At 39.2% G+C, this 27241-nt stretch overlaps 1 protein-coding gene across 15 annotated transcripts in view; it reads right to left on the bottom strand.

Annotated features, from left to right (window-relative positions):
• The window catches only part of NRXN3 (neurexin 3), a 1706389-nt gene that overhangs the window by 147020 nt on the left and 1532128 nt on the right, over window positions 1–27241 (bottom strand). For 9 of the 15 annotated variants that reach the window (XR_004348667.1, XR_004348668.1, XR_004348669.1 and 6 more), the window contains 2 exons: window positions 19189–19278; window positions 8515–8822 (listed from right to left, as the gene is read on the bottom strand). Coding sequence is in view for 11 of the 15 variants with exons in the window: in XM_032624307.1 (XP_032480198.1) it covers window positions 8515–8822; window positions 19189–19278 (398 nt within the window). In the remaining 4 variants the exon portion in view is untranslated. The remainder of the gene's footprint in view (window positions 1–8514; window positions 8823–19188; window positions 19279–27241) is intronic. The other 6 variants (XR_004348670.1, XM_032624304.1, XM_032624302.1 and 3 more) reach the window with 1 other exon arrangement.

The following is a 27241-nucleotide window of genomic DNA, read 5'->3' as shown; positions in this document are numbered from 1 at the left end:
CTCCTTATTCTTAAGGCAAGGAGTCCAGAGCAGCAAAACCACTGTGGAGGGAATTCCTTGGTGGTCCAGTGGTTAGGACTTCGCACTTTCACTGCCGAGGGCATGGGTTCAATCCTGCAAGCCATGAAGCACAGCCAAAAAAAAAACAAGAAAAAAAAACCCACAACAAACCACTGCAGATAACTCACCAGAAAGTGGGCCTCCACGGGGTGGGGGAGGGGAGCAGGGGAGGGACAGTGCTTGGAAGTGAGGGTCAGTCTGTATTACAAGCAAGTGTACTCCCTGAGAAGGTGCTGGTGGACTGTTGGCCATTCATTTGTTTTAGGCAATACTGACTGAGGGTTTACTCTGTGCTCTGACAGTGCCTGAAACAAACATCTTGCTATCCTAGGACTCACATTTCACTAAATAGAAACAACAAACAAATAAATATGTGATATAACATCAGGGAGAGATAACTGGTCTGAGAGACACGAAGCTGAAGGTGACAGAGAGTCCTATTTTACAGGGGATGGTCAAGGAGGGCCACTCTCGAAGGTGCCATATGGGCAAAAATCTGGATAGAGTAAGGGAGTGAGTCGTGCAATAGCTGGAAAGAGCTGCATCAGGCAGAGGAAACGGCAAGTGAAAAGCCACAGATGTGCTTGGTGTGCTCGAGCAGGGCTGGGACTAATGAGGGGGCGCTCATCTACTGTGTAACGTTTAAAGGAATGGCCCCAACTCAGTCATCAAGATAAAGAATACCTTATTGCAATATTTTAAAGTCAACATCAATGCAAAACAAAATCCGTGATAAGCAAAAAAAATCAACATTTTAAACAGACACAAGATCCGACTCTGCAACTGTACAACCCTCACTCGCCCCTCCCTTATCCTGGCTCCAAGTTCAAGGAAGATCAAGAAGACCTGTGTACCTGGAGCAAGGTGATAGGAAACACGGTCAGAGAGAGAGCAAGTGGGAGACCATACGCCACATGGAAAGGGTTCAGGCTTTATACTTGGCCAGGTAGATTGTTAGGTGATTGGAAAAACCACCCGGAGCTTTAGAAACATTTGGAGACCACGGTGAGTAGCCAAGAGCTGACTGCACTTCCCCCTCAGCTGTTCAGATGGCTCAAAATAAGATCCAGTGCTTTCATATATATGGAATCTAAAAAAAAAAAGGGGGGGCTTCCCTGGTGGTGCAGTGGTTGAAAGCCCGCCTGCCGATGCAGAGGACACGGGTTCGTGCCCCAGTTCGGGAAGATCCCACATGCCGTGGAGCGGCTGGGCCCGTGAGCCATGGCCGCTGAGCCTGCGCATCCGGAGCCTGTGCTCCACAAAGGGAGGGGCCGCAACAGTGAGAGGCCCGTGTACCCCAAAAAAAAAAAAAAAAAAAAAAAAAAAATGGTTCTGATGAACCTAGGGGCAGGACACGAATAAAGACATAGAGAATGGACTTGAGGACACGGGGAGGGGGAAGGGTAAGCTGGGACGAAGTGAGAGAGTGGCATGGGCACATATACACTACCAAATGTAAAATAGATAGCTCGTAGGAAACAGCTGCACAGCACAGGGAGATCAGCTCCGTGCTTTGTGACCACCCAGAGGGGTGGGATAGGGAGGGTGTGGGGGAGACACAAGAGGGAAGAGATATCAGGATGTATGTATACATATAGCTGATTCACTTTGTTATAAAGCAGAAACTAACACACCATTGTGAAGCAATTATACTCCAATAAAGATGTTGGGGGAATAAAAAAAGATCCAGTGCTTTATTAGCAATTCTGGTGGGAAATTCTACCCTATAAACATTACAACCTAATTAGAAGGGCATCTCTTCAACTTCTCCTAGCATCTCGCAGACTTCTGCTTGTATGTGATGAGGCCCTTCTCAGAGATCCCTTAAGGGACTTTTTCCAGCTTTGGGAAGTGCTGATCTATGTGTCCTGCCAACACATAAGTCTTTAAGAGGTGGGTAAACCCATCAAGTTCCTTTTTTTCCCATTAGAACTATGGCATTCTGGAGAGAAAATGTCACTGGAGAGTTCTACCAGGTAATGAGTAAATTAGAGTCCAATTTCCTTCCCCCCAGTTATTCTCTGGGAGGGGAAAAGTAAGTACCTGTGCGAGGTTAAGGAGGAAACAGAAGATATTTCTTGGCTGGCAGCTAAAGTCTAATTAGACTGACAAATCTTCAGTGCCTCCCCCAGTTATGAAGCTTGGCAGGAAAGGAACGAGCCCTCGAGCCACACATTACATAAGGCCTTTAATCAATATTAGTTGAGCCCTGATCCTAAAATAAACTTCCCCTAGAGGCTGTTGTCTGGTGGTAAAAGCGAGGGATGGAAAAGTGTGTGGACTCCTAGTCTCACTTCTATCAAGCTGGTGGCAGCAGGCAAAAGGTTGAGGGGCCCAGAGGGGATAATTTGGGGGAAAAGTATAACATAACTTACCCCCTGTTATAGCATGGTATTTGGAATAAAGTAGATTAATCTTGTATCCCAATCCAAGACAGTTTGATTATTCAAAGAACCTTGAGAAAATTCAGTGTTCTAGCCAGAATCTCAAAACGCCATGGACAACAACATGCTGTAAATGTGTGTGTCATGTATGTGTTGAACCATATGGAATTGCTTCTGATCTACAAAAATGGCAGTTTCACAAGTTTCACCCTAATAGAACACTTTGCATGTGATAACCACTCAGCTAAGCTAACTCCCACTCCATACATCCCTTCTAATTGATGAGTTCAGGGCTGTGATTCAATCTAGGACCCTCAAAGGAAATCCTGGGTGATCACAGGTTTGTGTGGGTGTAGACAAAATTGTTCTTGTGCTTATCCAGCCATACAGGGAGGCTAAGCTCTGTGAGGATCTGTGAGTCCTGGGAGAGTCTCTTGGGTTGAAGTGGTTTTCCAAATGTCTAGCATTTAGTGCAGACTTGTGGGATAGGGCGTGGCCTAAGTTCTTTCCACATCTGGTTGTATTTATTACTCACAACAAGCCTATGGTAAAGATACTGTTGTGCCCATTTTACAGATAATAGAACTGAGGTTTAGAGGGTCTAATCAATATTCCCAGAGAGACACAGCTAAGTGGCTGGAAGAACCTGGCGTCCAACCCAGAAATTCTGATTCTAAATTTCTCTCTCTTTCCTTCAGCATACTGGGACTGCATCCAGGACAGACAGTGTGAAGGATCAACTTTTTAATCACAAGTTTTGCTTTGTTTTGTTTTCCAATAATCAATATCAAGGCTGAAGTGTGCTTCTGACTGTCCCCAGCCTAAAACTGAAAGCAGACCAGAAGGAGGACTTTCCATATAGGTATTGTTACAAAACCTGAATAATTGTGGCTTCCTTCCATAATTTTTGAAAATGGTTCACATTTGCCCACCAAATTTGTGAGTTCGAGATAAGAATGAAATCTCACAAAGCTCTCAAGTCTTTCACTTCTACTGTTTATTAAGGTAGTTCCAATCCAGGCTGAGCATTGTGATTTTCTGGTAATATTCTGGTGCCGGGCAGCCCTGGCCAATGTCAAGGTGACTTTACCAATGCCCAGTTCAGAAAAAGCGGGTCATGATCAGTATTCTGCTAATAGCTTATAAATGATTCCAAATGGTGATTTGCTGAACACGGAACACACTGAGTTCTTTCTTTACTGATAACTAGGTCTGTAGCACTAAGGTAAGAGAATACACATTATTCTTGGAACTATTTTCCTCTTGGCCCTTTCCTCTCTCACAAGAACACTTTGGTCATGGTGGCTGAGAGTTATCCCTAAAAGACTCTTATTCCTCACTTCTGCCTTCCATCCTGAGTGAGGACTAAGGAATTTGAGTGTAGCCTGAGTTGAACTTTTCCACCTTAGAAGCTGACCTACCGGCATCATGATAGTAACCCACCAACATTGGGGTCACATGTAATGCAATGGATGTGCCTGTACAATCTCTGGGGCATCTCTGGTAGTAAGACCCACAGGCAACCTGATCCAGTTCTCCCTTCTTGGACTTCTCCTGTTTGGGGGCATTTTAGGCCAAGACTCTCAGAATCTGAATCTCTTGTATCTCACAAACCCCCTCTATGCACTCTCTGTTCTAGCTGGACTTGGCGATCTCTCTAGGAATCATCTCTGACTTTGTCAATTTAGCTCTGCACATTCAGCCAACCTGGGGTTTGTTCCTAGCACCATGTATCCAAGTCCCAGTTCCATTCTCACCTCATTCATAAGATCCAGCCATGCCATCCCATACACCACTCCTCACCCCCCAACACACCATCATTTGTAAGTCACTATTTCATACTGATAGCTAATGTCAAGCCCTCTTGTCCACTTTACGCTGTAAGCTCCATGATGGCGAGGAACCTGGATTCCTCTTTCTGTAACACCAAAAATACATGTGGATAGACCCATTTCATAACAGAACATACTCTCCAAGGCCCATAGCACTCCCGGTTGATTTAAAAAAATGGAAAAGAAAATTAAAGATGGGTAGTGAGATGTCCATTCCGGAGATCTTACAGACGTTTTATTTGCCAGGACTAATTTCAGCCCCCAGATTCTACTCTGAGCCTCCTTCAAATCCCTATCCCCCAAAACCTCCTAGCCCCGCTCTGAACTTACGGACACTACAGTCAGTAGAAGCAGCCCCATTTTCTGAGTTAGATCCTTGCTTGAGAGGGTATTGGCTTGCATACCAAATGTTGAGGACAGAATATAATAATAACAAGGTTAAAATATATTTAATTATATTCTTCATGATATACCTCTTGTAAGCATTTGACTTTTATTAACTCAGTTATCCTCACAACAATCTTATAAGGACTAGTAGTACCTTTCCCTCCCTCCAATTTTACAATGTGGTAGATTTAGGTTGGTTGCCAATTCTTGCTACTCCTCCTATTGAGAAATGAGGTTTATACATCACTCCCTGAAAGTGAGACTTGGAAAACTCTCTCCAGGGGTCCTGGGCCTCTATGAAAGGAGTCCTAGAGACACGGAGAGAGACGTGGACCCAGCTGAGTCCAGTATTTCCAGTTCACCCACCAAGGCACCAGGTGCATGCGTGAAGCCAGACCCTGCAGACCAGAGTAGCCACTGAATGACCTCAGTCAATTCCATGTGAGGCAGAAGAAATGCCTTGCTGAGCCCTGCCCCAATTTCTGACCCATAAAACTTTGAGATCTAATGACACAGCTGTTGTTTGAAGCTACTAAGTTATGGCAGGTTGCTCCATAGCAATAGGTAACTACAACATACACGACTCGCCCAGGGTCACTTAGTTAATACGAAGAGAAACTAGGTTGTAAACCCAGGCAGTCTGACTTCAGGTACATGCATTTAATCATTCTGCTATAGTTTTACCACTGGAAAAAAAATTAAAATTGTCTAAAGCACATTGATCATCTTAGAGAGAAATCCTTCCACAAGCCATGACACTTCTGATTGTTAAGTGATGATAAGGTACATAATAAAGCCTATCTTGTTTTCTGATTTATTCAATAAATATTTACTGAGCACCTACTAAGTGCCAGACCTTTATTTGAGAATTATCACTTGTCCACCTGCCTTCTCAACCGTAACTTCCTTTTCTATTCAGGGGGGCATCTAGAGACATCCTTCTTTTTTTAAAAAAACACTATTTTATACTGGAGTATAGCTGAGTAACAATGTTATGATAGTTTCAGGTGCACAGCAAAGGGACTCAGCCATACATATGCATGTATCCATTCTCCCCCAAACTCCCCTCCTGCTTGGCACTGCAGCTGTGAGTAATTTAACATAGTCCGTGCAATTCACAAGTATTTTGTAACAAACTAGAGTATCAGAAAGATCAAAGCGCCTATTACTTCCAGGAGGCTAGAGCATTAGAGGGCCATATCAGTTGGCAAACTCTTTGTTCACATTCACACACAGTTAAGAGCATCACTAAAAGCACTTTGCAGTTTTCCTTTGATTTAAAATCAACATTAACCAAGGTCTATCAGAAATGGACTGCTCAAATGATGTTTTCTTACCTTACGCTTAAAGAAATAACCGGTGGATTTTTAATAAACAGATACTTATACTTGTGAATGCACATGCTTATTTTGTTTCTTCCGGAAGAGTCTACTTTTAGGACAACTCTACTCTAGCAATATTATCAAAGCAAAGGAAGACAGAACAGAGTATCATTTGGGAATGGCTGTAAGATTTCACACATAGGTGAAAACGTGAGTGATGGATCTAGTGAACATGAAATCCAGCCTTCTTCCCTTCTTTTTCTTTTTTCTGAAGATTTCCCAGAGATCAAATCTTTATGAGTCCATTTCATTCAAGAAAATTAGGGGCTCACACAGGGCACATAAGAACTCCTGAGACTGACCTTCTTCACCCAGAGTCTTCAGAGTCTGGAAACTGCCTTAAACCTTGGGTAGAATCCAAGGGTAGTTGGGTCCCCGGTCCTAAAACAAGCTTCACATGATCTACAGAATGTATTTAAGACAGGGACAGACTTGGAGACAGGAAGGCTATTTCGTTTTTATGGAGCCCAGGGCAAAGTTCTTACGGCTAGTTGGCAGAACAAACAGTTCAAAACCCTTGGCATAGTTATTTCCTTTAGCTAATCTTTACAAAGAATATGGGGCCTTTTTATCTGTCATCCCCATCTAATCCAATTTTGCTACTCTGTTGGCTTTCCTCCAAGACTACTTTATGTATTTATACACCTTTGAAAACAAAGAACATCAACAGATTTATAACTCATTTTTATAGCCTTTCCTGTAGAAGCAAAAGGAAAGACATGTAGATGTAATCCAATTATTACTGGACTAAAGAAAAAGAAACACACCAGAAAGGAGGCTGTTAGAGAGAGCATCCTCCAGCTGTCTACAGCTGCTGACCTCTAAAATGACAACAGGTTAAATGATGTTAGAATCATACTCACTTATAAGACTTTTGCACCTTGTATCCTACTCTGGCTCCCGTAGTTTGTACAAATACTCACCCAATCTGCTCCTATTTATGTATGTGCTGGCTGCAGGAAGGAAAGCCCCAGACTGATAATTACCATGGCTTAGTCCCTGAATCCTCATGTAACATTAAATCCTTCTGAGGTCAGTAAAATTTGGCCTTGCAAAGAACTACAGGACCATCCATTCCTATGAAGAAAAAGCCATATGCTTCTCCTGCTTCCCAACAGGGTTAGTGGAATGTATTCTGACAGAGACAGAAAAGTCTGCCAAGACCTGTGCAGATAGAACTATCCTTTTCACCCACAATAAACAGATATGCTCTAGAGCTATAGAGAGCCATAATAGAAATATATATTGTCTTTTATCTTCTTTTTCAGTGAGTATAGTGAAGTGTCAGGAGTTATTGCTTTAATATCAGTAGAGGAAAAAGCTATTTTTCGGGAGCATGTGCGAAGGTATACATGTAACAACACGTGCAACTATAAGACTGCTAAGTAACCAGCTTCTTAGTAGCTTTTCTAAAACACATTAAATTGGCCCTGATAACATCATCAGTGTATCAGCTTCCAATTGTCCCTGTGGAGTCACATAAGGAATGGTCTGGATATTTCTACTCAAAGAAAAGGGAAAAGGTAGACAACACTTTTACCACTGCCTAACTCTCATAAACTTAATTCAGAAGAATGGGAACACATTGGGGGTTTAAATGATTATTGACTCTAGGTTTATAATGTCCTCTGAAGTCAACGGAAGGGTGATGTCAAAGACTCAACTGAACCCCTGGCCAATGTCTTAAAACTAAGAAACAGAAAGGACAAGTACTGATCTGCTGAATCTTCTGCAGATACTAACTAGACTAGGGGTCATTTTCCCACAAGCAATCGGAATGTCTATTTTTTGCCAGAGCATTTTAAGGCTAAAAATTCGATTAACCTTCTCCCCTCTACTAACTAGATTTATGAGATGCCAAGGAAGTCAGCAAAGCATTAGCTTTAGCTTGGGTATAATTACTTTTAAGTGACAAAACAAAAACGTTAACCACAAAACTAAGGACTTCCTACATAGCTAAACTCAGACCTTCAAATTTTCTAATGTAATTAGGACCTTGGTCAATATAATATAAAGGAAACGAAGTGGGCCAAAAATAATAAGTGAATAATCAACACTTATCAAATACAAACGCTGCATTTTATAAGGATTAATTGAAGCTCTAGCTTCATCTGCCCTTGATTTAATGCTACCCACTGGCCTCAAAAATGAACAATTCACGTCCTAGCAAAGCCATCAGGAGGATGCGAATAGAATCGAACTAGGATACAGTGTTTCCTATGATAACAAATTTTCCTTTCCCCCTTTTCCCTTTTGGCTAGTGAAAAGAAAGGTAGTAAAATGAGAGGTGGGAGTATTTCATAGTGAAAATTTGCTCATTTTGAATAAGAGCTTTGCCATCCTTCCTACAGGCATCCTTCCTACAAACACAGTCATTCAGACACTTTAGCTACGTAGTAACACTGACCATGATAGCAACATCTCAAAGACCAAGAGGCGGAGTCAATTAATTGTTGGAGAAAGGCTTACCTGAATGCTGGCTGTAGAGCGATTCTTGCGGGTTGTGGTAGTAGCCATTGTAGTGGTGGTTTCCATGACAGTGGTAGACATTTCTGGTGGCATGGAGGTTGTCTGTGTCGTTCCCAAGATTGATGGGACTTCTCCCACCAGTCGTACACTTCCATTGATTTTAATATTGGGGTTGTTCTCAGCCGCCATGTTCAGTACTTTTAAACCATCATAATAGAGCCCAGAAAGCTGGCCTTGGAAGAGGCGTCCTTTGTCCTTTCCACCGATAGCTATTTGCGCCTGGGTGTTGAAGATGGTTAACTGCCGGCCTAGTGGGTTGGGTGGAGGAAACATCATTATTCCTGTACATTTTCTCTGTTTGCCTTACCTTGTCTGAATGGACCAGACATCAAAACAGGCTTCCTTGAGCAATTGAAAGGAAGAAAACTGGGTAACAAAAATTCAATATAGACATTAGCAAATAACATTTCACTGTTTATCTCTTCCACTGTCTAGCTGAATATCCTAGATAACCTGAACAAAAGAGCCTCTATCTCTTTATTGTGAGGCAGGAGAAATCTTTTTCAATGATGAGCAGTATTATAGTCTTCCTGGTTATGCAGTTGTAGATGACAGAAAAAAAAAAAACAGGTGATGAAAATAATAAATCATAAATACTTACTGTACTGATTTTTTAACCTAAAAAGTAACACAATGAAAACTAAAAAGAATTATATATGGCAAATAAAAACTCAGTGAGGTAACACAGAACACTGAATTAAAAAACTAGGTCTGATAATTAAATTAAATTAACTGAAATTAACTTAGATTCTAGTTAAGAGACCTGGATTTATTGTATACTTATAAAAATAAACATTTTGGTCACCAAACACCTCACTTCCTAGAAATCTTCCTAATGCCTAATATTCTACCAATACTTGCTATTTAATAAACATCATGACAGATTATTTCCCATCTTTATTAATTTGGAGGAGGGGGCAGATTACAGTCACACAACTAAATCTCCCTCTAAGATATGGAAAATAAGTAGGCATTGATCATGTCTGTGAGAAAGGCGGGAAGACAAAAAATGTCATTTAAGAGGAGGGATAGGTGTTAATGAAAAAAGCTACACATAAAACACCTTAAAGAGATATAGAGGTATGCTAACGAATTGAAGCAAAGAGTAGCTCACCTTATTTGAAGTTCCCACTTGGGGAACCATTTATGCTTCTGTGGACAGAAAACTATCAGAATGAAATGATGGTAGAACAGAGGTTAGAACAGTGTAACTCAACTTATCTTCCCCCCAACTATTCCTACTTTAAAAAGCCTCTCTTAAGTTCGAGATGTTTCCCAGAAAAATCTAAATACCTTTTAAAGGTTAGAGCCTTCTATTCTATTATTTCTCCAGATTATTTTCTTCTGTTTCTCCATATGGAGAAAGGTGGAAAAATTTTTTAATGGAATTAAATATATCCTTTCTGAATTGTTCTCCATTTTAGTCAGTGCTCAAACAATACTTCATTTATTCTTAATCTAATTGCCTGAATATTTTTAGCTATTAATGACTGGAAACAATGTTCTGATATACTTGCCTTTTTAATAAAAGGGAGTATATTTTTTTAAAGACTGAGGTTTTCGTATAATCTCAAATATGAATAGAGGCATGCTGTGATATTTGGGCACTTAACCCCTACCACTATTACATGGCCTTTAAGCCTACACAGTGATTAGCTATCCTTGAATGTCTGGTGTGTAATGTGGAGTCCCTACTCAACGCAGAAAAACGGACGAAACAGAAAGGACAGAGAAGGCAAGATGCATCTGTTCAGAGGGAATTCTTTGTACAAGACCCAGCGCCACTCACTGGGCAATGCTTAAGGGCATATTAGTCAAGAATGATTTATAACTAATACCCCTTTGGAAGCTTCAAACACTACACTACACTATGAAGACTTGGACAGATAATTATGTTACAGTGAAAATAATCTCTATAAAAATATCTGGAGCATGGAAATGGAATCTGCTGGCTTTAATGATAACAGAATTGCCCAGATCCTAAGGGTCCAATCAAATAGATCTAATAGATTTCCATTATTTTCCCACCAATTCCTTCAGTGCCCTGTGCACATGCATCATTGCCTATCCTTTGGCCTCTCATTTCTCACATAAGATGCAGCAAAAAGTTCAATGCCCAATAATACTGGGTAATGGCCTGGAGCTCATACCTCTTTACTGTTTATTTTTTGACAACAGCTTTATTCTGGAAACCCTAAGCTTACTATAAAAAGAAATGCCGGGCTTCCCTGGTGGCGCAGTGGTTTAGGTCCGCCTGCCGATGCGGGGGATGCGGGTTTGTGCCCTGGTCCGGGAGGATCCCACATGCCGCGGAGCAGCTGCGCCCGTGGGCCATGGCCGCTGGGCCTGCGCATCCGGAGCCTGGGCTCTGCAACAGGAGGGGCCACGGCAGTGACAGGCCCGCATACCGCAAAAAAGAAAAGAAAACAACAACAACAACAAGAAAACCAACAAAAAAAGAAATGCCATGATGGAAGGGGAGAATAAATATGCTCCTGGCCTTGCATAGGCATTTGCAGTGGTTAACATAATAAGAATTTGCCTAGTAAGAGATCTCTAGGGCTAAAATTCAGTATCTTACACCTCAGTGCCAAGCTATCCCTTCCATTCACATAACTGTTGGCCAACCATAATATTAATGCTTATTCATCTCCTTTTTTACATATAGCCAAACACTGATAATCAGTTAATGCTTATAATGAATACAGGTAGAAAATGTTATATTTCTAATATTCACAACAGTACTTCACATCTGTAATGGTCCTCATCTTATTTTCCTATTGATGTTATTCTGCCCTTGCTTACAAATAAAAAGAAGATCAGAGAGAATTTGAAATGCAAAGTTGAATTATACTGGTTAGAAATGATGGATCTGACCAATCCCTCCCATCAGGAAACTTGCACAAGCCTCTTAGATAGCCTCTTCCACCAGAGGTCAGACAGCAGAAGCAAGAAGAACTACATCCTGCAGCCTGTGGAACAAAAACCACATTCACAGAAAGACAGACAAGATGAAAAGGCGGAGGGCTATGTACCACATGAAGGAACAAGATAAAACCCCAGAAAAACAACTAAATGAAGTGGAGATAGGCAACCTTCCAGAAAAAAATTTCAGAATAATGATAGTGAAGATGATCCAGGACCTCGGAAAAAGAATGGAGGCAAAGATCGAGAAGATGCCAGAAATGTTTAACAAAGACCTAGAAGAATTAAAGAACAAACAAACAGAGATGAACAACACAATAACTAAAATGAAAACTACACTAGAAGGAAGCAATAGCAGAATAACTGAGACAGAAGAACAGTAAGTGACCTGGAAGACAAAATAGTGGAATTCACTGCCACGGAAAGAATAAAGAAAAAAGAATGAAAAGAAATGAAGACAGCCTAAGAGACCTCTGGGATAACATTAAATGCAACAACATTTGCAATATAGGGTCCCAGAAGGAGAAGAGAGAGAGAAAGGACCTGAGAAAATATTTGAAGAGATTACAGTCAAAAACTTCCCTAACATGGGAAAGGAAATAGCCACGCAAGTCCAGGAGGCACAGAGTCCCATACAGGATAAACCCAAGGAGAAACACACTGAGACACATAGTAATCGAATTGGTAAAAATTAAAGACAAAGAAGGAATTATTGAAAGCAGCAAGGGAAAGAACGACAAATAACATACAAGGGAACTCCCATAAGGTAAACAGCTGATTCCTCAGCAGAAACTCTACAAGCCGGAAGGGAGAGGCACGATATATTTAAAGTGATATAAGGAAGAAACTGCAACCAAGGTTACTCTACCCAGCAAGAATCTCATTCAGATTCTACCTCACTTACACCAATGAACAGATCATCCAAAATGAAAATAAATAAGGAAACAGAAGCTTTAAATGACACAATAGACCAGATAGATTTAATTCATATTTATAGGACATTCCATCCAAAAACAGCAGATTATACTTTAATCTCAAGTGTGCATGGAACATTCTCCAGGATAGATCACATCTTGGGTCACAAATCAAGCCTCAGTAAATTTAAGAAACAAATCATAGCAAGCATCTTTTCTGATCACAACGCTATGAGATTAGAATGAATTACAGGGAACAAAACATAAAAAACACAAACACATGGAGGCTAAACAATACAGATCACTAAAGAAATCAAAGAGGAAATCAAAAAGTACCTAGAGAAAAAGGACAATGAAAACACGACCATCCAAAAACCTATGGGATGCAGCCAAAGCCGTTCTAAGAGGGAAATTTATAGCTATACAAGCCTACCTCAAGAAACAAGACAAATCTCAAATAACAATCTAACCTTACACCTAAAGGAACTAGGGAAAGAGGAACAAACAACACCCAAAGTTAGCAGAAGGAAAGAAATCATAAAGATCAGAGGCAGAAATAAATGAAATAGAAACAATAGCAAAGATCCATAAAGTAAAAGCTGGTCCTTTGAGAAGATAAACAAAATTGATAAACCATTAGCCAGACTCAACAAGAAAAAGAGGGAGAGGACTCAAATCAATAAAATTAGAAATGAAGAAGGAGCAGTTACAAAAGACACCAAAGAAATACAAAGCATCCTAAGAGACTACTACAAGCAACTCTATGCCAATAAAATGGACAACCTGGAAGAAATGGACAAATTCTTAGAAAGGTATAACATTCCAAGACTGAACCAGGAAGAATTAGAAAATATGAACAGACCAATCACAAATAATGAAACTGAAACTATGATTAAAAACCTTCCAACAAACAAAAGTCCAGGACCAGATGGCTTCACAGGCAAATTCTATCAAACATTTAGAGAGGAGCTAATACCCATCCTTCTCAAACTCTTCCCAAGAATTGCAGAGGAAAGAAACACTCCCAAACTCAATTCTACGAGGCCACCATCACCCTGATACCAAACCAGACAAAGATGCTACCAAAAAAAGAAAATTACAGACCCAATATCACTGATGAACATAGATGCAAAATCCTCAACAAAATACTAAAAAACAGAATCCAACAACACATTAAAGGATCATACACCATGATCAAGTGGGATTTATCCCAGGGATGCAAGGATTTCTTCAATATACACAAATCAATCAATGTGACACAATCTTAATAAATTGAAGAATAAAAACCATATGATCATCTCAATAGATGCAGAGAAAAGCTTTTTGCCAAAATTCAACATCCATTTGTGATAAAAACTCTCCAGAAAGTGGGCATAGAGGCAACCTACCTCAACATAATAAAGGCCATATATGACAAACCCACAGCAAACATCATTCTCAATGGTGAAAAACTGAAAGCATTTCCTCTAAGATCAGGAACAAGACAAGGATGTCCACTCTCACCACTATTATTCAATGTAGTTTTGGAAGTCCTAGCCACTGCAATCAGGGAAGAAAAAGAAATAAAAGGAATACAAATTGGAAAAGAAGAAGTAAAACTGTCACTGTTTGCAGATGACATGATACTATACATAGAGAATCCTAAAGATGCCACCAGAAAACTACTAGAGCTAATCAATGAATTTGGTAAAGTTACAGGATACAAAATTAATGCAAAGAAATCTCTTGCATTCCTATACACTAATGATGAAAAATCTGAAAGAGAAATTAAGGAAACACTCCCATTTACCATTGCAACAAAAAGAATAAAATACCTAGGAATAAACCTACCTAGGGAGACAAAAGACCTGTATGCAGAAAACTATAAGACACTGATGAAAGAAATTAAAGATGATACCAACAGATGGAGAGACATACCACATTCTTGGATTGGAAGAATCAATATTGTGAAAATGACTCTACTACCCAAAGCAATCTACAGATTCAATGCAATCCCTATCAAATTACCAGTGGTATTTTTTACAGAACTAGAACAAAAAATCTTAAAATTTGTATGGAGACACAAAGGACTCCAAATAGCCAAAGCAGTCTTGAGGGAAAAAGATGGAGCTGGAGGAATCAGGCTCCCTGACTTCAGACTATACTATAAAGCTACAGTAATCAAGACAATATGGTACTGGCACAAAAACAGAAACATAGATCAATGGAACAGGATAGAAAGCCCAGAGATAAACCCACGCACCTATGGTCAACTAATCTATGACAAAGGAGGCAAGGATATACAATAGAGAAAAGACCAGTCCTCTTGAATAAGTGGTGCTGGGAAAACTGGACAGCTAACACGTAAAAGAATGAAATTAGAACACTCCCTAACACCATACACAAAAATAAACTCAAAATGGATTCGAGACCTAACTGTAAGACCGGACACTATAAAACTCTTAGAGGAAAACATAGGAAGAACACTCTTTGACATAAATCACAGCAAGATCTTTTTTGATCCACCTCCTAGAGTAATGGAAATAAAACAAAAATAAACAAATGGGACCTAATGAAACTTCAAAGCTTTTGCACAGCAAAGGAAACCATAAACAAGATGAAAAGACAACCGTCAGAATGGGAGAAAATATTTGCAAATGAATCAACGGACAAAGGATTAATCTCCAAAATATATAAACAGCTCATGCAGCTCAATATTAAAAGAAAACAAACAACCCAATCCAAAAATGGGCAGAAGAGCTAAATAGACATTTCTCCAAAGAAGCCATACAGATGGCCAAGAAGCGCATGAAAAGCTACTCAACACCACTAATTATTAGAGAAATGCAAATCAAAACTACAATGAGGTATCACCTCACAACAGTTAGAATGGGCATCATCAGAAAATCTACAAACAACAAATGCTGGAGAGGGTGTGGAGAAAAGGGAACCCTCTTGCACTGTTGGTGGGAATGTAAATTGATACAGCCATTATGGAGAACAGTATGGAGGTTCCTTAAAAAACTAAAAGTAGAATTACCATATGATCCAGCAATCCCACTACTGGGCATATAACCCAGAGAAAACCATAATTCAAAAAAGTCACATGCGGACTTCCCTGGTGGTGCAGTGGTTGAGAGTCCACCTGCCGATGCAGGGGACGCGGGTTCATGCCCTGGTCTGGGAGGATCCCACATGCCGTGGAGCGGCTGGGGCCCGTGAGCCATGGCCGCTGAGCTGTGCATCCGGAGCCTGTTGCTCCGCAATGGGAGAGGCACAACACTGAGAGGTCCGCGTACCGCAAAAATAAAATAAATAAAAAAGGTCACATGCACCCCAATGTTCATTGCTGCACTATTTACAATAGCCAGGTCATGGAAGCAACGTAAATGCCCATTGACAGATGAATGGATAAAGAACGTGTGGTACATATATACAATGGAATATTACTCAGGCGTAAAAAGGAATGAAATTGGGTCATTTGTTGAGACGTGGATGGATCTAGAGACTGTCATACAGACTGAAGTCAGAAAGAGAAAAATATTGTATATTAATGCATATATGTGGAAACTAGAAAAATGGCACAGATGAACCGGTTTGCTGGGCAGAAATTGAGAACAGAGATGTAGAGAACAAACTTATGGACACCAAGGGGGGAAAGCGGCAGGGGGTCGGGTGGTGGTGGGATGAATTGGGAGATTGGGATTGACATGTATACACTGATGTGGATAAAATAGATAACTAATAAGAACTTGCTGTATAACAAAAGTAAGTAAAATAAAAATTAAAAAAAAGGAGCAGCTGATTTGGGGGCTCTGGCTCACTCAGGCCATGGTGGAGGGAGGGGGTACGGAATGTGGGGTAAGCCTGCGGTGGCAGATGCCAGGGTTAAAAAAAAAAAAAAAAAAAAGAAATGATGGATCTCCTTTATTCCAGTTGCCACAGTTCACTCCAACAAGTGGTCTTTGCTTGTTCAAGATTGACCCAAGCATGGAGCAAGGCAAGACATGTGTCCTGGGCTACACGATTAAGCCACCGCTCCACTTCTGGCTATTCCTTCTTTCAAGGAGAGATGTGACTAATCACTTCTTGAGAACAAGACACCGGTGGGGTGAAATAGGGAAGGAGGCTGCCTGTGTTTCAGATTTCCATCATGCCCTAGGAAGTATCTGGACCTTTGTTTATTTGTCTGTTTCATGTTTTATTTCTGGCTAGGTCTGCTTTTCTTATGTTTTAAAACCCTCTCCTAGCCTTCTGTACCTGAGATTAGGTGGTTAATAGTGAAGTTGGCAGGCACTAAAGGAATAGGGGGATATTCAAGTCTCCTGCCATCTCTTCCTCTGATCAATTTATCTCTCTCAGGTAAGCAGGATTCAGTGAATAAGTGAGAAACAATCATCACTACCCTCTCCCTATGAAGGATATAAGGGACTGACCGGAGAAAGTTGTACCATCTGCCCAAGGTTTCTCAAAATCAATGCCAGATCTCCTTATTGCCCCTCATTATGATCAATCGTGTTTTTTATAAGGAGCGACCATTATTATATCTCTATTTCCAGCCTGATAATTGTCCTATCATCAATAATACGAATCTGGTTATAACACCAGTACAGGGTTTGTAGCAGGTTACTTTGTGTTTTGCTTTGGGTGCCCATCCTCTTGAAAGTCATTAATTGTTACCTCATTTGGACAACAAGTTCACATACTGCTTAAATTAAATCTTTGCACGTCCTCCAGTCAGTGTTGCACAAAGTCTAATTAATTAACCTCAGAACACCCTTGGGGAATAGGCAGTATTATTTCTCCTCTCGTCAGATGGGAAATCTGAGATATAAAGAGGTTAAGTGGATCGTCTAAGGTCAGAAAGTCAGTCAATAGCAGACAGAGCCAGAAAACAGACTTGGGAATGCTGTGACCCCAGATCTCTTCCCAAATGACAGAAATAACTCCAAAGAGGATTCCAGCTACTTCCTAATACCTCTGCCTCATCATCTTTCTGAATTTACCCTGTTTTACTTATTGTCCTTACAAGGGCTTTTGATATACATTTTCTATTTCTTTTGAAGGGAAAGTTACCTAGACAGAGGAAGAGGTAAAGCAACAGAACGAATAAATGTTACTTACCAAAATCAAACAAAAAAGTAATTTTGGTTAAAATAACATAGAAGAGAGAACTTCCCAGTTTGCAAATAATTTTTTCAGTATTATTAGCATATATAAACATACACATATTCAGTTAAGAAACTGGAATTCCTCCCTCCCTTCCACCCAAACCACCCCTCTCCCTGTCCCACCAACTCAACTTTTGTTGTATGTTTGGAAGCATCCTTCTACATGAAAGCCAACTGATAACAATGCTATTGGAAGGAAAACTAAAAGCCTACTAGTAACTTTATAATGATTTATACAAATGAAAATGCCTGGCATGCCACTGAACTTAGACTTCAAAAGGCAATGGAGTAAAATAAAATATTATTAACATAAAATTGAAAGAAACAAAAAAATCCTCTCAGGCACATGAGACTCAGACATGCATCTAGTTGTCTTTTCCTTTTAAGAAGTGAGGCAATCATCATCTTTAATGTTAAAGGGACTTTATGAGCTGGTGATTACTAAACAAAATTATTTGCTTTTTAGAGTTATTCTTAATTTATTTTTAATTAGACACGTACGTTAAAAACAGGGCAAACAGTTAAGACTCAGTGAGGATTTTCCGTGTTTAAAGGTCTGAATGTTTTCACTCAACTTACAACTGTAGTAGTCCTTTATTTTTTAAGTTGCATATTAATATACCTCATTACTATTTATAAATAACTCAATCAAATGTCTACATATTTTAAAAACTCAATGTCTACTTAAAATAACAACTCACTTAAGCTACAACAGTAGCTTATACTGGCTCAGGAAAGAACAGAGTAAAATAGCTTCTTAAGACAAAAATTTTTCGTCACTGAAAGACAATAGTTCACATCCTAATAAACAGGAGCCACACAGAAAATTCTAACATCAGGTATAACCGCTGCCCTCTTTTATTAACAAAGTGGTTGTTTTTTTCAGCAAATGAGAAACTGCTGTTTTGCCTTCCATTAACCTTTCCTTTTTCAACCACGTACACTTTTGTTGCATAAATATCGAATACACAACGAAAGTGTAGAATAAGTTTATTTTTTTAGTTTCAGTCAGCAACTAGGACACCATTAACTTCTTATGAAACGTATTTGCCTCTGTAGGTTTAACTCTAAAGGCAAAATTCATCTTTCTCATTCTTTTCTTTGTTTAAAAACAAATGTTAAAAAAAAAAGTCGCTCCCCTTATAACAGTTATTTAAGCAGTTTAAATTACAAGAGTCAATCTATGATTTTTTTGTTGTCATTAACCATGCTACAGATAGCAAAGCCAAAACAGCCTCAAGATGTAAGTTTAATAAGTTCTTTTGAAATTTCTTTAGAAAGCTCTGGTATAAGAGGTAATTTAAAACAAATTAACAAATAATGTCATGCAGTGGTTAAATTGCCATAATACATTTCTTTTTTAGAGGTTCCTGGAATCTCTTGTTTGTGGTTGTCATGCTGATAGAAAGCTAGATGTTAGTCCCTTTAACTGTATTTTAATGGCAATGTATTATAGCATGATTTATCAACATATGGCAGGTGGAAGCTGACACAAATTATAATGAAAATTAAAACAGTCATTTATGCAGCAGGCCATTATCATTTAAGGAACATTTATTTGCAGGCTTTAAAAATGAGGGTTTAGAATCAAATGATTTTAAAATGAAAGTTTTAACGACAGTTACCTTTTTCCTGCAGCCACTCCTCTACGGGCCGGTTATATTTGAAGGGGATTTTCTGTTTTACCATTTGGAAGCGTTCATTATCAGTGTTGCCTTTAAAGTTTAAAAAACAGCTTAAAGAACAATCTGAAAAGTCAATAAGTCATTTCAAAAACATCCTAGGTTTTTGGTGTGTTTATGAAGTTTTTTAGAGATAGATATCCATTTATCTTTAGTGGAGGTGGAGTCGAAGTCACTCTGCCCTTGGTTGACAGATGTGAGGTCAGGTTATTCTTAGCTATGCGGTACTCCGTATGTTTTGGAAACGTGACTTGGGATGGACATCAGGAAGAGGTTTGGCTATTTACAGAAATGGGTTTACCTTCACTCTTCTCCATCTCACTCTAACCACACCTTAATTGGGTCAATGGAGGAACAATGATCCCTTGACTTGTATCAGATCAGCTTCATAATGTGGTAGGGGACCCTCAGTGTCTTAGTCATGCATGTTCCACACTCACTCTACTGTATCTGATCAGAAGCATGGGGCCGTGCACGTCCTTATTTTCCTCTCAGGTATGTGCAACTGCTCTACTTCTTGGCAGAGGGAAGCCAAAGAAGGCAATTTAAGCCTTGACGGCCAACGAAAACTTCCTGTTCCATAAAGGGGGGCCTGGCATCCCATCACCTATGTAAAATAGGTAGAGTATTACAGATAACTCTTTTAATCTCTATCTCTTTGTCTAGATCTGTTCCACATTTTAAAATCGAAGGAACCCCAAAGTAAATATCTGTAAATAAAAGCAGCTATACATATAGTGATATAGCATTTTCAGACTTCTGAGTACCTATATTTTATTAGTACTAACAGACACAGGTTTTATATGTCTACCTAGTCTCTCTCTCTTTCCTTCCTGGGAGAGGTCCTTCCTGAATACACAACCATTCATAAAGCCTGTTAGGGATACTTCTTCCAAGCATGAAATATCTAATTAGTTTCAAGGATCAAACATAATGCTTTTAACTGTTAGTATGCCTCTTTCTTCCTTTCATAAATGGTGTTACCACCCCTGGATGGTTTGTCTAATTAGCACAGACATGGAGAGTGGTGTTGTGAACATATACCCCTAATGAATATGCTTCAAATCACAAAATAATGAAGCCATGCTTTGGGAACTGCTCTGTCTTGTCAACCAACCTCATAGCGATCAAGCAGAAACCGGTGAATTCTAAATTACTTTTGACTCATAGCCTTACAGTATTGGAACTTCAGGAAGCCCAATCCAAATCACCAACATTGAAGGTGAAATCAAATTCTCAAGACAGGTGGCTTGGAAACCATTTATATAGAAGTCTAAAAGCTAGAAAGATTATTAGGATTGAATATAGCATCAGGTGAATAGAAGCTTGCCCTGGCACTTCCATCTCAGGGTCATCTTCACAGAGGAGTTTTCACTGGCAGAGAAGATTCCACATGTGGCTAAACTAGTACCTGCCTTATGTGAGGAATGGGATGGGGAAGGGGTGGCAATATTGGGAGATATTTAAAAGATTCCCCATGCATTTCCCCTTTGAACAAATTATTCTAAGGAGCTGACTCATTATTCTTACTATCCAGGAATAAAAACAAACAGAAAGCTCATGAAAGAGGCAACCATGGATTGGCTCCCAGCCTACATTATGGGACCCTATCTGCCTGGCATAAAGCCTAACATATTAACATATCAAAGGATAAAGTGCAATGAATGGGAAGAACAATTAACAGTTTTGGATTGCAGTATATCATTTAAAGTTTTCCTCAAAATGTTATTTCTCACAGAAGAAAAAAAGACAGGGTGTAAGCTAGGAGGAAAACCAGAAAGGTATCTTAACTTCTTGGTGTTTCAATAAGTCCATGGTGAAAAAAGTTAATTTTACCTGTTAACGTAAATACCACGTAGAGATCATTTTAATGATCATCCTGGTAGATCTGGGTACACAGAATTCTACTAATCCAAAATAAAGTTGGGTAAATTTTCACATGTCCTAATAGAAAAGGAACATGCACTTTTCTGAAAATAACCTGTATCTCTATAACTCTTAATTCTACCCTATGGGAGACAGATACACAAGGGTATAACTCTTAATTCTACCCTACAGGAGACAGATATACAAGGGACGTCATCCATCTTCATAAGCTCTGACCTCTCAAGTTTTAGTCACAACATACTGAGAAATTGAGAAATGGCAAATGGATTATGCCAGGTTCACCTTGAATATGTTCTATTACTTTGGGTTTTCTGTAACTGTCATTGGCTACAATATTAAGTATAGTAATGACCTCTGTTCCACTCACTGTGGAATGGATTGGTGAAGTCAATAGCAAATATAAAGCTAACTATTCTTCATAACGTGCAAGACGTTATGTAAATCGTAAGTACCCAGCGTTCCAAACCGACAGCTCTATGTGTACCAACTTCATTAAGAAGCTGTATTGACTTACTTCTTCCCCAAACATATGGGTCTCGGTCCTCCTAAGCACCCTCCCCGCCATCCACTCTCTGTCAAGCATAAAGCTCCACAGACAATCATATTAGGACATGGTACTGGCTAGAAAAATAAGAAACAGTGTAGGAGAATCAGTAAGTGATATGTTGGGAGGACAGCATAGCCACGATTCAACCTTAGACCCTTCAGAAAGTGAAAGACAGAGAGTCATTCTTCTCCATCTCAGCTTAAAAGACATTTAGAAAAATGTTTTAAGTTTTCCATGCCAGACTGATAGTATCTAGCACTAGGGATAGCGATCTTGCATACTGTTAAAAGTTGTGAAAGATGGAAGGCCATTTTGGAAAACCAAACTGGTTTAAATTGCCACATTAACATCGTTCTTAGTCTCTTTTCATGTTCTTGTTGGTTTTTAATTTTAATTTATCTCAAACATTAGTGAGAAATGTTTTAGAAACATGTGCATGAGAATGAGTTCATTTGCCCCGAGCCCCATTTGCTATACTGACTGAAGAGCAGACAACCTTCTACATATCAGAATTCAAACACAGGGACTACTCTGAAAGCTTAGCAAACCTCATCAAATCCATATACGTTCATATTAAACCCTTAATGACATTTAGTTGTACATTTCATATAGCAGCCAGTATGAACATTTAAACACAGACTAAAATCAATTCTTCAAAAGAAAGTGATGCTATCCTCAAGAAGGAATGGCCTTATGAATAGTAATGCCATAATGTCACTAAAAAGAGGCATATGTATATTACTAATTATACCCCAAAAATGTAATGATTGCAGTTCTCAACCACGCTGAGAAATCTATAAATCGCACAATGACATCTTCAAATAGACAGTTCTTAAATTACTTATATGGATCTGACACTCACCTACTTGGAACTGAATTTTAGAAAAAAAATTATTAGCCATATTTCAGTCTATTATACTGAAAAAGGTTGGAGGGGTGTGTGTGTGTGTGTGTGTGTGTGTGTGTATCTCCATCCATTTTTTATACAATTGACCTCCTACTGTCATTTGCTTATGTACTATTGGTTCTGTTATCAAATATTTCAGCTCCTGGAGACACATACAACATGCACTGTTGAATTATAATATTGTGAAGAGCAGAATGCTCTGAGGTGAAATTACTGAGGCCCAACTGGTTCATACACATAGCTGCAACCTTTATGCAAAAACAGCTCACATTGACTACATGTGGGTTAATCCATTTAGGATAAAAGGAAAAGAGAACAGAGGAAGATAAGACAAAGAAAGCAAGTTGACCCTTGAATAGTTTCCCAATACATTAGTCCCTCTTTAAGGTCCCAAAGAAGTAATCTGGAAACTTGCTGATGACCCCAAAGAAGTAAAAATTCTTTCAGTTGAAAAACTTAAAGATAGAGAGAACTCTTGTATTGCACAGAAAATAACTTTTACAACACCATTTTTACACTCTGTTGATTCAAACATAGATCCTATTCATTAGAAGTTATACTAATTTTCTTAAAACCATAATCAGTACAGCATAGGAGCTATGACCATGGGCTTTGGAGACAAACCTGGCTTTGAGTTTTAACTTTAGTAGCTACTTGACCTTGTGCAAGTCACATAGTCCCAGTTTCCCCACTTCTGAATTCACCACAGGACTTGGTATAGGATATTAAGAGGTAGAGCATATACAGAACCTGGGATATGAAAAAACATCCAATTTATTTAAACTATTATTATTATTAACATGATTCAACTCTTTCTTAATAATCAGAAGGAAGCATGTTAATTCCATGGTGTGCTTCCATGGTCTCAGAACTTTTCCAGGCCTCTATTCCAAAGGTGACCGTATTACATTTGGTGCCACAAAGGTTACCATCCAAAGATGAACGGACCGTAGTTGGTTGTTGCTTTTTATATTTCTGTGTCTTCTAAAATATACTCAGCTAACCCCATTTCCAAAACAAAGTTGGTTTCTAAAACCACTGAAAGTAAAAGAGCAATTCAGACATCGACAAATGCGATTTCTTGGTCCAGCTACAGGTAATGATGATATACTGCTGCTAGGCTGAGGAAGAGTGGCTTAAAGGTTCTGGCAAGTTGCACTGGGCTGGCAGAAAATGCTTTCTTGCAGGTAGACCATTAATACCATCTGAAAGGTTGTCAACCATGTGGACATGCTAATAGGAATATCGTAGCAACATTCATCTGTGCAAAATTAATGCCAGAGGTATTTTCACATTTTGTTTTGAGTCTGGAATAAAGGAAGGGAAAGTTTCCTTTATTGCTTTGTTGACACTAAAAAATGAGACCGTGGGTCTAACGAACAGTCAGAGAATGAATACTATGTATTAGAGCCAGAGGCAAAAGAAAATCAATGTGGGTAGACTCAAGTAGTACAGCGTTTTAGAGGTTCTTAGAATGTCTCTCTCCCCAAAGAACACTTTGTGAGTTTCAAAGCAAACATCAGGCACTAAGGACAGGAACTGGGGGAAATTCTTTGAGCTCTGCACTGGTCTTGTTCCTGGTGTTGACCTAGACAAATTCTCTCAGAGTCAGATTGGGGGCGGGGGCGGGGGCAGTATTGTGCTACCCGAAGGGCATCTAGAATGTTCAGCCACTTGTAAGTGATGGATGGAACTCAACAAGAATTAATATCTTGTATTTTATAAAGTGCCTTTTGACCAAGGAGCTCAAAATGCAATTATAAGCATCATCTCATTAATCCTCACAACACATCTTTGGGGCCAAAGAAAAAAGAACTATTTGTATGTTCTGAGCCTCGATCCTTTAGTGTGCCAAGGCAAGAAAATTAATCTCTTGGAGTAGAAAACTGATCAGATGGGGGAAGTAAATTAATAGACTCAGAGCACAAGGGAATTATTAAATAAGGGAGCTTTTCCAGACTCACTTAAGTGGTTCCAGGAGCCAGCGAGAACCACCTTTCCAAAGTGATGAGATGTTTACTCCTAGAAAGCAGCGGGGGTCACCCATGAATGCCCTGACTTGGCTGATGAAGCTCACTGCCTCATGTCTTCTGGGTATGTTTGGAAATGGAAAATATATGTGGACAGACATATTATCAATTCCTTCCCATATTCAAGTCATAGTATTGATCCACCATCTCTAGGCTATAGGACTTGAGCTATTTAAGCAAAGATGGCTCAATAGGATAGATGCAGTCCTATCTCAGACATTTACCAGTTCTGTGAACTTGCGTAATTTTCTTAATCTAGGTGTCTATTTCTTCATCTGTTCCAAAAAATACATGAAGATGATAATACCTATATTGTAAGATTTTATACAAATTAAATGTAATAATCCAGTCAAGAATGCTCATGGGGAGTTGGAAGAGGCTGGAAATGTGATTTATTTTCATTCTCAGGGGATGGGAGTAGGGACTGTGCTGGAGATGTAGCCCTGGAGCTCAACATCCACTTATCCAAGTGATCACGCCCCTATTCCTTGGCTTTGTCAAGTTTGTGTGCAAACATGTTAACATTGAACTTCTCCCAAATCTAAATCAAAGTGCCATTTCTGTTGAAGTGCTATTATATTAAAGACAATTTACCCTGATGCAATAATTGGACCATATATCACCAATCCCTATCCTTTCCCTGTATTTTGAAGCCATTCTCAACTCTCTTCCTGAAGCTATTCTCAACTCTCTTCATGAAGCTCATTGATCCTGGACTTTTAATTTATCCTCATCCACGAAGGATACTTTCAAACCCAGAAAGATGAACAAAACAAGGCCCAGGTGACCAAAATATCTTTATTTGCTTTCATAGTTTAAGAAACTATTTCCAAGTAATCTAATGGAACTTTCTTCATGATCATAGGTCTGTCTAGCACTTACTCTTTAAGATCCACTTTCAAAAATGACATGCTATAAATGAACAAAACAAAACCGACTATAAAATTTGCTTTCCTTCCTCAAGTGGTGTCACTCTTTGCCTTCTATAATTATTCCAAAATATGCCCTGGAGCTAGGCTAGTCAATTTCAACCTGGCTTTTGTCTAGTTCCTTCCTGGTAAACACATTAAGTATACCTATGTCTTGGTGTATCTTTAAGCTTTAGTTTCTTCATAAATAAAATGAAAGTTATAATAATAACTGCAACATAGGGCTGTTGTGAGAATTAACCGAGAACTAGGTGTCTGTAAAGTACTTAACATAGTGTGTGGCACAAAATAAGTGCTCAATATATGATTTGTTACTCTTGCTGTTATTGTTATAACAGTACCTGATTCAGAAGGGTTAAACTAAAAAGAAGGCAAACTTAACAAGATTTACTTCACCACACAACTTTTAGTGTCAAATCTTTTCAAATTTCCTTTTCAACATAAAACCTTAATGTTCTGTCTTCAACCTTTTGACACATGATCCTTTCAAGATTCTCCTAGCTGTCCTTCTTCTTATCACTTATTTCTTCCACTTTTGCAAAAGCCACAGTGTTATGCTAGGGCTCATTCTTCCCCATGATCCATTCCTTCCTGCATATCCACCCTCTGTGCAATCTCTCTGTTACTCTTTAATGTTGGTGATTCCATTCTCTCTAGGTGCCTTCCTTCCCACTCGCCCCCAGTTTCCATTCACTTTCATTCCTCTCATGCAGAGGACATCAAACTCAATGTTTTTAATGCCAGAATACTGGAATAGTTGGTAAAAAAAAAATTCCAATCATTCAAACATTCATGTGTGGTGTCACTACCCAGCTCTGAGGACAGGTAGGAGGTATGGAAGGACAATTTCGATGAGCAACAAATAGAAACATTTTCATCCTTGTGAATAGGAAAGTCACACCAATATCAACATTGCTGATGCCATAATAAATTTATGCTACAGTATTATTTCTGCTTAGATCATATGGGGTCTCTGGTGTTTGTAAATTATAGGTCTTCTAGACCAACCTTGAACCTCCTGCCTACAAATGAATATATTATTCCCAAGGGATCTAAAAATAACAATCACTGTCCCATGCACCACCCACCCCTGACCTGGTGAATATGCTGGTTTACAACAGTTGTCTAAACAACACAACACAGAACAGTCAAACAGCAGGCTTATTTCCAACTTAAGCCCAAGACAGTTTCCAATTAAATTGCTTCCCCAAAAGTTTGTGCCATCTTGCTTTCACACAGTATACTTTATGAGCTTCAAAGCAGGACTTTAATTATATTAACTTTATTCTTTTTTGTTTTATAACAGCATTCCAACCTGATAAGAAAATGTTCAACTCTAGGCCTTTTATTTCCTGTAGGAGATACCTTTCTTAGTCTTGTGCCATCTTGCAAGTGTGATAAGCATATCTTTTGTACATTCATGCCAGACCCTGAACATTTTACAGAATAGGAGGATTATGTGGTGACTTTAAAATGTTTACAAATTCTTTAAAATTCCCCTCTGTGAGAGGTAGAACTTGATTCTCCAACTGGGCTGGATTTAGTAACTCAATTCTAAAGAATAGGATATGGTTGAATTAACAACTCATTTTAGAGACTAGATCAGAAAAGGCACTGTGACTTCCTCCCACTCCCTCTCTCATGGCTCACTCTGGGGAAGCTACTGTTGTGTCATAAGGACACTTAAGCCACCCAC

Source organism: Phocoena sinus, chromosome 2, assembly GCF_008692025.1.
Source record: "Phocoena sinus isolate mPhoSin1 chromosome 2, mPhoSin1.pri, whole genome shotgun sequence".
Taxonomy (NCBI): Eukaryota; Metazoa; Chordata; class Mammalia; order Artiodactyla; family Phocoenidae; genus Phocoena; species Phocoena sinus.
This window is presented reverse-complemented; position numbering and strand designations above follow the sequence as displayed.